General features: G+C 37.5%; 1 protein-coding gene across 1 annotated transcript in view; it reads right to left on the bottom strand.

The window, feature by feature from the left end:
• LOC104402518 (lisH domain-containing protein ARMC9-like) overlaps window positions 1-11,099 on the bottom strand; it is a gene marked incomplete at its 5' end in the record, with an annotated part of 42,889 nt that overhangs the window by 22,624 nt on the left and 9,166 nt on the right. Inside the window, 8 exons of the mRNA XM_010010408.1 lie at window positions 473-531; window positions 1,458-1,548; window positions 2,652-2,726; window positions 4,703-4,779; window positions 5,592-5,731; window positions 8,287-8,410; window positions 9,248-9,338; window positions 10,600-10,692. Of these exons, the coding sequence (XP_010008710.1) occupies window positions 473-531; window positions 1,458-1,548; window positions 2,652-2,726; window positions 4,703-4,779; window positions 5,592-5,731; window positions 8,287-8,410; window positions 9,248-9,338; window positions 10,600-10,692 (750 nt within the window). The remainder of the gene's footprint in view (window positions 1-472; window positions 532-1,457; window positions 1,549-2,651; window positions 2,727-4,702; window positions 4,780-5,591; window positions 5,732-8,286; window positions 8,411-9,247; window positions 9,339-10,599; window positions 10,693-11,099) is intronic.

The following is an 11,099-nucleotide window of genomic DNA, read 5'->3' as shown; positions in this document are numbered from 1 at the left end:
TCTTTCCCTTCATTACACACAGACAATTTATTAAATACATTTCAAAGTTTCTAAACAGCAAAAGAAGCTGACAACACCCCAAATAGATTATGATACCTTTATAAGCAGTGACAACCTGCTTATAAACTATTCTCATAATATACTGGTTCATTTGCTTCCTTTCTTTTCAATTGTACTCAAAAGCAAGATTTCTACTGCTACAGTAACTCATCTTTACTTATTTCAAGCTATCATCCTCTAGTTATCCACAGTTATCACAGATGATATGCCAAAATGAAAGAGGACTTCAAAAGAAGAAAAGATAATGGAAACAGATCCAATTTTCTTGTTAATACAAGAATAATTAAATAAAAGTAAAAAACAAAATCAAAACCCACCAAAAGAAAAAGAAGTCTGACTTATTGACACAAATATTTTCTGTTTAGAAGATTGAGGATTTTTCTAAAAGGTGCCAGAAAGCCTTTATACTTACTTCCTTATTGTTCTCTTCCTCTTCATCATCAGACACAATACCATCATTTAATGGCTCTTCTAGAAAAAGGCAAATCAAAATGTTTTAAGAGTACATGTATGACTTAACAGAATCTCTAGTTATTACCCCTCTTTCAAAAGAGTGAGATTCAGCTTGCTTGTCATATAGACATCCTGTTCTGTTCAAGATGACTATTGAAATTATTTGTTCCTATAAAGCATTCTAGAAATCACTGAAATCAATTCATATCTGGGAAAATGGCAGAAAAAGAAACACTGTGGAATAGCTCTTTCCTCACAAATCCCACTACAATGCCTCAGTGTATTTACCAACAAGGCATGAGTGAAAGTGTTTGTCTATTTCTCAACTAATTTTGAATAGAAGACTCTACTTCTCCCTACAAATGCTTCAGTATTATACTGTTTTTAGACATAAAAAGATAGTGCTTATGTAGAATACTTAGTAACTTTTGGAAAACCTCATTTCCTTAGAAAAAGCAGCCAGGCTTATGCTGGAAATTTGTACTCTCAACTTTAACTTACCGATCAGACAAAACCTTTTAAAAATAGCATTCACAGGTAGAAAAGGAGCAATTCTATAACCTTCATGAACAACTAATGTACAGTGGCAATACAGTGCTTAACAAGCACTTTTAAAAAGGAATTGTATCACCTGTTTATTTTTGCAGTTGACAGCAGTCTCTCATTACCGTGAGGCCACTGGCAAGAAAACAAACAGTCAAGGTCACTCTATTTACAGTCCCAAAACTTTGGAATTGGACCTACTCATCGTTTTATTTATTCTTTATAACTGTAGCACAAAAAGGATATTTTAAAACACACCAGACATTCAAATCCTGACATTCACAACTCACCCTCAGACCATCATACTATTACTATTCTTTGAGAGTTTCAATGCCAAGTAAAAACAGGAGCTTTCTTACGGCTTTTGTGAAAGATTTACATCTCAGATCTGTTATTCTGACCTGAATTGAGCTGCTTGATAATAAATTCAGTCTGTCGGATCATCTCTGCACTTCCTTCCTTGACAAAGCAGCGCAGAATTTCTTCCATTCCCTGAATACAGCAGAAAACATCGCTAGTTTAGTATTTCATGTCATCACAGTGAGAGTGTTTTATTAGCTAGAATGTCTTTTTTTTTGGTTAAGAAAAACAGAGGCAGCATGAAACAAACCAATGTGTCCAGCTCCAGCTCTCCATTTTGTCCACACACTTCCCAAAGACAAAAGAAATATGCTGTCTAGATTGCATCTAAGTTTAATTGCAGAAGTAGCCTCGATGAACAGCAATTTTTTTCCAGTAGATCTGCTGCTTCTGACTTCTGAACTCAGTACACAGTAGTCAACAGAAAAAGGTGAATTTGCATTCACAGAGACAACAGTGCAAGGTTCAGAGGAGAAAGGCAAAAAGCAGGACAGACTTTGACCTTCTCTTAAATCCAGTTTCTCTCTTTATGGCCCCTTACAGATCCAATGGTGTGTCTTTAATCATCTAAGATGACTTCCAATCCTCTGTGCTCTGTGAGATAACACATCTGACAATTATGTTTGCACAGCTCCCTAGGTTAGTTGTTAAGATACAAAGAAACACTGCTATCCCAAGAGCAGCTTCCTCAATCCAGAAGTTAAAACACATTCATTACCATTAAACTAACTTTCACAGGAGACCAGTTCCCAGTTCTGCTTAAACCTTCCTCGTGCTGCCTTCACCAGCTAACTACGTCTATTAACAGGAAGAAAGAAAAGCAGCAAGAGGAACTCATCCCCTTAGTGGCTATTTGCTGGTGCAGAATGAGTTAAATTAGGGGAAGAAATAGCAGGTCAGATGAAAGCATCTCCTAAGCCTGGGTATGAAATGCTAGATGGACAAGACTATTCTAAAAATAACACCTTTAATATATAATTTAGGCAGAATCCTTCACACTGTTGGGGCTCCACTTCTGGGAAAAGACGAGCAAATATGCCAAAAGTGTTTGTGACCTACATTCATACCTGCCTGAATACTAGGTATGAAAGGTGAAGAGCCTCTAGGGGATTCCCTTCTCAAAATGCCATAGCTCCTACCTCACAACCCTGCTGCGCAGTGCGCAACAGGTACCTGTGTGCATGCCATCTGGCACATGCATTGATGTTTGTGTTATGCAAAGCAGCACTTCTTACCATTGCTCTGGCTTCTTCGCGGACAGAAGGGATGGCAAGAATGCTATAGAGTGCTCCATTCACATATGGTTGTATCTAAGAGGAAGAAATAATCACATCACTAAGAAAAACACATGTTCACCCTGGTTGACTATAGCCAAAATTTAAGAGTGAAGTGCAGAACAACTATGTTCAGAGAATTAAATCAGGCTAGCCTGCACTTGCAAAAATTCCCACTTGGGAAGCAGTGAACTTTTAGGATGCAAATATACCGTTATATGTTTGATTTAAATCAGTACTGCTCCATGTCAATTTCCTTCCCACCCCTTCTGAAGATGTATTCTTGCAACCTGACCTAGCCTTAAAAAAAACAAAAAAAGAAAAAGAAAACAGAAAAAAGGAAAAAAAAGAAAAGCAGGAAAAGGTTAGTTTCTGACAAACACTAGTGGCAGTACAAAAAAGAGAGACAAAAAGCAGGAACAAGACTGGTAGCATGAACTCAAAACAGGTTTTGAGCATTGTAGCCTTAGGCAGGATAAAAGCTGCAACAGGTTCAAACATCCTCTCACTCTGCTGCCTGTATACTGTCCTTCAGCAGAGGCAGAAAAAGAGCCAGTATGAAAGCTCTGTATTATGGCTAGTGAAAGCCACCAGATCTGTCAAACTAGTTTTATCAGCACTTACGTGACCTTTTCTATTGGGCAGTTACTTTTGGAGCACTAAAATTTCCAGTCATCCTCTGGCTACATCCTTGGGAAAACAAAGAATAAACTAGGCTGGGAGCAGAGGAAGCAAGGAAAGAGAAGGAACTGGGATTTATACAAGGATTCCACAACTTCTCAGGAAGCTCTCTGGGCTCCCTTCTACCCTCAACTTTGAAAACAAAACTTCTATCAGCTGTGCTAGTGCAAACTAGGTTGTAAGAATGTACCCAGTGAGGGAAATTTCAAGGTCATTCTAAGCCACACACTTCAGCAGTATGATAACATTTTCCAAGTACTTCAGTCTAGAGACTGGGATGTTATTTTGTATTAGTATGTATTGTATTAAACTTTCATCAGTCATAAAAACAAAGCTAGTGGAAGAGTCCAATAAAGGTATGCCAAGTTTCACCTTATTCAAAACACTGCTTGTAAAGAACTGATGAACATCATCTAATGATTTCATAGAACATGGACTAAACACTTGGCTGAAATTCATTCTCTATTTTCAGCTTAAGTTGTAAACAAAAAACCTGATGATACAATCATTGTATTATAAACATAAGACACGTGAGTTTATATTATTTTTATTCAAGTACGCAAATACCTTGCACATTCATAAAATACCCTGGTAAAAATACTGCCTCCTTGATTTCATCTTCATACCGTATTTGCCTGCATTTTCTCCTGCCTTGAATTTTACTCCATGGTTAAAGAAGTGCCCCTCTGCAAAGACAGCTGAAGCAATGCTTTATATAGCAGACAGCAGATATCATAGTGATGTGCTGAAAAGTATTAGGTAGAAAAAACTAATCTCTTTTAATTTTTTCCTCTATGGTAGTTTAATTTAGCATTTAAGATGCAAGTGTATCTGGAGACAGAAAAGAAACCTCAAAAGGGTTAAGTGGCAGGTTAAATGAAGTGGTAGATAAAAATATAAGAGGGCTTGAATGTCACAAGTATACCATCTTACAATATTCCTACTAACAAATTCACTTCTTTGCACCTGATGTTTTGCATAATGGGTTTGCATCACACATTGTTCATCACGTGAACTAGTTAAGCTTGAGATGATTGGTGTGAGATGACGTTTAAACAGCATCACAAACTGTGATCAAGAAGGTGCATGTTAACTACGCATCTAAAAGACTCATTCTTAGCTGCCAACATTTGTTAAAGGAAGACATAATTATACCTAGAAAGGCCAGCACCCAATGCAATAAAATTCACATAATTGTGAATTTTAGGAAAATTTCATGCAACTTAATTACATGAGGGTCTAACAAGGGAAACAAAACCAATTTACTTTTTTCCATTTCTTCCTTAATTTTATTTTCCACCTTTTCATTAACCCAAATGTTGTACAAATACCTCATGATTCTCATGGCCAAGAAGATCAGAGAGAACTCTGAGCACATGGTTTGCAATCCCTGCACACATATTCTTTCCTGCAAAGTGAGAAAACAAATATGATTGAAAAATATAAGGCATCAGTCCAAACTCCTTTCATATTTCTTAAAATCAGTACTAAGTATAATTTACATAGAGCAGTACTATTCCTTGTTCCTGCCAAATGCTGCTCAGCATAACTGAGGTGAAATCAGTGGAATTACTCTGGATTTCTACAGTTGTAATCCTGGCCAGGACATAACACAAAGGGATTTAAAAAATTTTAACAGAGGCATTATTTTTGCTTATGGCAAGCAGCCAATCTTTCACCCTTACATTACTTTCCTTTATAAAAGAAACTTACTTTAAACTCCTTTTAAGTTTCTTGGACATAGGCAGGGCCTTATTTTCTTGGGGGGAATCTCTGTGTTGTAGAAGTGAAGCATGCAAGTATTTCACTCCACAAGGTGACGCTTAAACTCCTCACCATTGCTTATCAACTCAGATCTGACTTTCTTTCTGACACACAAATATGTTACACAAGTATAAAGTGTCCTTTGAAAAGTGGGGCTGGCATGTAGAAATGGCCCACATATGGATAAAAAAAAAGAATCGAATCTTAGAGGTTTCTGGTGATTAACAGATTTCTTAGTTTTTTAGATTTTGGCGAAGCTGCTCTCTATAGTTTGGGATTCTTGGGAAAGAGGTCTGCTCCAAAGCATTGGTTATAACACTCAAATATCTCTGTGTCATGTGAATCCTTGCTACTAATTATAGTCACTTGAAAGAATCCAGGTATATCATCAACACAGATTCAAAACCTTCCCTATCCATTTCTTGGAATAAGCTTGTAATTCAAAATGTAAGACACCTGCACTCCGCAGACAAAGATTCATGAGCAAAGCAACAGAATACGCCAGCGTGTAATCAGACAGGCAATCTGTATCCGTTAGAACATCAACCAGCCAGAAAATGAGCCCATCTTTGATCATTGCTGACTGCAGTGCACGCCTAGGATTAAAAAAACAAAACAAACAACAAACAAAACCCACAAAAATCAGACTACAATATAAATAGCTTTCAAATACATTTATAGCTAATATAAGCCCATTAAAACTCTACTTCATCTACCTGCCATACACTAGTCTGCCAACAAAAAAAAAACAACAACCCAGAACTACCTATTTTGGTACAATCAGTAAACAAAGGAATGAACAAAGCCTAAAGAAATTGAAGATAGAGATTCCCATAGGCACAGAGCACTAAAACATTATTGTGGAGGTGTGGGGTTTTGTATTTTGCTTTTTTTAATGTCCTAACTGCTAAGGTCAATTTCTACATTGTTTTGTAAGGCTTCTAACTCCTAAAATTGCATTTTCAATTGTCTTAAAATTGTTAAAAATAGCCAGTTATACACAACAGACCCATAAAACAAATTAATTACTACTTCTGCTATAGGTAACCATAGCACAATAGTATTTTTATACTGTTGATTTGAAAAATGAGATTTTTTTTTTGCTTAAATCTATTTGTTCTTTTCTCTGAAGATTCTTAAATCACATATTTTTTTAACTCCTGACTGCATCAAAAGGAGCATGACCAGCAGGTCAAAGGAGGTGATTCTGCCCCTCTACTCTGCTCTTGTGAAACCCACTTGGAGTACAGCATACAGTTCTAGGGTCCCCAACATAACAAGGACATGGAGCTGTTGGAGCAAGTCCAGGAGATTATAAGGGACTAGAGCACATGTCATACAAAGACAGGCTGAGAAAATTGGGGCTGCTCAGCCTGAAGAAGAGAAGCTGTGTGGAGACCTCATAGCAGCCTCCCAGCATCTGAAGGGGGCTACAAGGATGCTGGAGAGGGACTCTCCATCAGGGACTGTAGTGATAGGACAAGGGGTAATGGGTTCAAACTTAAACAGGGGAGATTTAGGTTGGTTATAAGGAAGAAATTCTTTACTGTGAGGGTGGTGAGGCACTAGAACAGGATGCCCAAGAAAGCTGTGAATGCTCCATCCCTGGCAGTATTCAGGGCCAGGTTGGACAGAGCCTTGGGTGACATAGTGCAGTGGGAGGTATACCTGCCCGTAGCAGGGGAGTTAGAACTAGATGATCTTAAGGTCCTTTCCAACCCTAATTATGCTATGATTCTAACTCAATCTGTGGTTGCCCTCAAAGAATATACTGAATTAAGTGCCAGGTAGCCAGCTGTGCTCTTCTACAACAGAAATTCCTCACTTTACAATCATAGAATCATAAAAATACAAAAGAAAAGTATATACTGGTAAAAAGGTCTTACTGAAGAACACCATTCTTAATCACATTATTTCCAAATGGCAGTAAGTCTGAGTTACAAAAGCCAAAGCTGGTATTTTGCTGGTCTTAGTACTTGGGATCTGGATTACTCCTGAAAGGTCATATGCTTTCTCAGTCTTGGATCTTGCGGCAGGTCTGAGCAAAACAAGGGAGCATCTGACCACACAGTATTTAAAAAAAAAAAAAAAAAAAGTCCCTCATGCCATGTATCTGGATTTAACGTTCTATAAGATTATAAGATTAACTGTTATTTTTTTAAAAGTAAAAAAACTTTAGATTTTCAGTAGCTTAGTGCCTAGGCCCCAGAATTCAACTAACTTGCACTATTGATAAGTGCTCTAATAGAAAAAACAATTTTCTCCAAGACTGGTTTAGAATTTCAAACAGTTGGGTATGAAGATTTATTCTCTTTTATTTCAAAGATGTATAAGGTATCACGTCAGGAAGCAGTGCAGAATATTACCCAAAGCACATTTACATGTGCTTCATCTACACAAGTTCAATGTGAGGCAAATCCTAAAGCAGCCCCCATTCTTCAACAAGCACAAACAAATAAAAAGCCCAACCCCTCCCATATCCAACAGTCTTAATTTAGACAAAACATGAATGAAAATAACAAGAACTAAACACATCCATCTACCTCCTTACGTTTAGTTAACTATTCAGAGCTGAATATTCCTCGTAAGTGTTGTGAAAACAGAGTTCCTAGATCATATTCTTTTGATAAATGAGAGCAACATCATGGCCTTTACTGCTTTTGCATGACGTTTCTTTTATGGTGGGCATTTAAGTCAGACTTCTAATGCAAAAGTAAGAAAAAAGACAGCCCATGCATAGACAGCTCCAGGAAAGAAGATCAACAGGATGAGGATGAAATCCCTGAAAAATGTTTGCAGAAAGGATAATGAAAACCTTATGATTTGGAAGGTAATGCAATTCTTTTCTTCTATGTAGAATCTTCAGAACATTCTACGTTAAGATTCTCACTTTGTTCAGTTAAGGAATACATATAAAGCACACAAGGCTATGGCAGGAGATGTACATTTACTTGAGTCTTGACAGGAAGTCAGGTTAATTCAGTCAGCAAAACTGGATTTTCCATAATAAGTGACATTGCTTTCAACAGTCACCAGAGGTTCTGATGATTGTTATAGAAAAATCAAGTGCTCTTCTTTCCTCCCTGAACAGAGTCTAGCTAGCCTGTATTTCCTCTCCAGCTGTCACCACTGTGTGCTGTGCTTTCATCACCTGAGGCTGAATTTCTGCAGAGCCCCAAGAACATTCTCCCATGTAAGGGAATCCTTGTCTTCAGCTTTCAGTCTCTCCTCCAGCATTTGCAGCAATGTTGGGTTTTGAGAAAGGTAGACACGACCTGGTGCAAAAAGTGATGAAAGAACAGATGCTGAGATTAACAGTTTATGACAGAAAAGTTCCCTCTCCTTGGAAAAGTAAGCATATTGACCTCAGTTTCTTCTTGACAAGCCACAGTCTTGTGCCAAGACCCAAAAAAACCTTCACAAATGAGTTGTCTAGCAGACCAGTTGCATTTAATCTAGGTACTTGGAGCATCAGAAGCCCACACTGAATCCACTATTCTTTCAGCACATGCTTTCTGTTATATCACAGTTTGGTACACTCTAGGAAAAGAACAGGTATGTCCAAGTTGCTCAGGAAACCTACATGCCATCCTGGTATTGCCTTTAAATGGCATTTCAGTTCCTAGCAATAGTTAGCTCCTTAAGTAGCACCAAATCAAGGGCTAATTTGGGACAGGCAGAGATATGAAGCTGCGTACGTATGCAATCAAACAGTTAACAGTGATGCACAAAATTTATTCAGGTGAGGACCAGGAAGATGAAAGAGCAGCTGCACTAACTATTGGTACACAGCCTGGTAGCAGCTCTGCCTACAGGACCTTTAATTAATAGGGAATTATTTTTTTTTTTAAACTCTTATGAAGAGACTGGTAACTATATTAAAGGCAGCCCCTGGGTAAGTTCTCAAAGACCACAAATCATCAAAAGAAGTCAGAAATGTCGAACATAGAGTGTCAAAATTAACACTTTCCAGATATTGAAAAACTGCATGTAACAAGACAGTGAATCCCTAGAAAACTGGTGCAAATAAGGCTCTAAATTTCCACATGCAGTGACACACTTGTGAAGTACCTATAAGCCAGCATTATAAAATTTTTAAGCAAATCTTTTACCTTCTGACAGTGAAGCAAAAGCATTGATGAGCCTTGCCATATACTGTCTGACTACCACACTTGTAGAATGTAATAATCTGAGGACACTTCTCTGAAAAATGAAACAAGCATTAATAAAAAAAAAATCACCAAGGGAGGAAAAACCCCAAAGCTATTCTTCTATGTTTTAAAGGCTTTGTTAAATTTTCACAACAATCTTTGTATACCTATTGATATCTTAAATACTCTCAATATGATTTAAGTTTTCCCAGTTTCCTTTTTTATTGATAGGAGCTGAGGGAAAGATGCAAAATGAAGAAATAAGCAAATTAAAGCTACTCAGCTCAGTCTGTTAAAATACCATTGAAGTGTAAGGAGGGAACTAAAATGAACCAACACTGTTATCAGTTAAAGCTGATATCTAAAATTAACATTTAGTCAGTGACAAGAAAAATCAACAAACAACTCCTAATTTTATTGGTGAACATAAATTCAATAATGTTACCTGAACACTTCTGTTTGACAACTAAGTGTCGGAAAGCAGCTTAGTAACTTACCAAGAACACCACATTGCAAGCTATTTATAATCTGTTTTACTTCAGGCATTACTTATACGTAACTCCCCTCTTATAGAAATTTACAGGGAGAAAACCAGATCATTGATTAAATAATCCTTTAAGTAGTAGTACAAGTTACTGTTGCAATGACAATGGAAGATACAACATAACAAGTAGGCCCACTGCTTTCAACAACTAAAGAATTCAACTATGCACAAAATTCACTATTACAAGAGAAAAAAAGTCACACTTTTATTAGCAATAACATTGGTTTATCAGTCACTGAAACAACCTTTCAGAATCAACCGGCCAGCAAATCCCCTTTCTAAAGAAAGGTAACAATCCATTCTAAATTCATGCAAATACTGCTGAACATGTTATTACAAGTGCATAATCAGATATTCGATAGAGGTATTGAGACTGAAGTCCTAATTTAGTTCTTATCCTAGGTCAGTGAAATGGATTGAGTGTATTATCTATGACATATCATCACTTAAAAAGAGACTTAGCATCCAATAAGCAAGAGCTAACTCGTAAGGATGGACCTGGGTAGACATCTGGTCAACCCACAGACTTTAAGCAGCAGGAGAGGTAAACAACTGCTTGTCTGCAAGAACTGTATCTACATTGAGTGGTCTTGTAATGCAAAGCTTTGTCCGTCAACATTTGGAGACTGAGATGCTGAAGTTAAACGTATCGCATGATTTTGACACCTTTTTCCCCCCCTTCCTCCTTCCCGAGGGTGATAAAATTTTGTTCAGTTTTAGAAACCAGCAGTATCACACAGGAGTTGGAAGGAAACCCTTTCCAGCTGACCTGACAGTTGCTGTGGCAATCTAGAAGGTCATTACTGATGTAGGCTTGCAGGACAGTGTCCCTCTGTTCTCCAGGATATGATTTTGTCAAGCGCTAAAATAAATAACAACATAAATAAGCCAGTCAAATAAATGGTAATGTGAATGATGACCACTGAAGATTTTAAATGTGATGATACCCCATAGCTGAGATATCTCTTCTCATGGGGAGAAGGAATTCAACCTCAGTGATCTAAGGGAAAAAGAGATGAACTGACCTGACCTCAGCTCAGTGATCCATTAAAACTGTTACATGGGAGCTGTCACCACTGTGACAGGAAGGATACAGCATTACTTCTCATAAAGTTAAAAAGCTTTTCTAAAACACGTGAGACAGAGTACTGGGGAAGAAGAATCACTGCTCTAGCCCCAGCGGATGTTTTTTTATGTGAAAATAAACACTGAAGCTTGATCACAATTCCACTATTGCAGTCTTTCATGTCTGTCATTTTGAACCCATGA

The sequence above is a fragment of the Nestor notabilis genome, unplaced genomic scaffold, assembly GCF_000696875.1.
Source record: "Nestor notabilis isolate BGI_N333 unplaced genomic scaffold, ASM69687v1 scaffold15002, whole genome shotgun sequence".
NCBI lineage: Eukaryota > Metazoa > Chordata > Aves > Psittaciformes > Psittacidae > Nestor > Nestor notabilis.
This window is presented reverse-complemented; position numbering and strand designations above follow the sequence as displayed.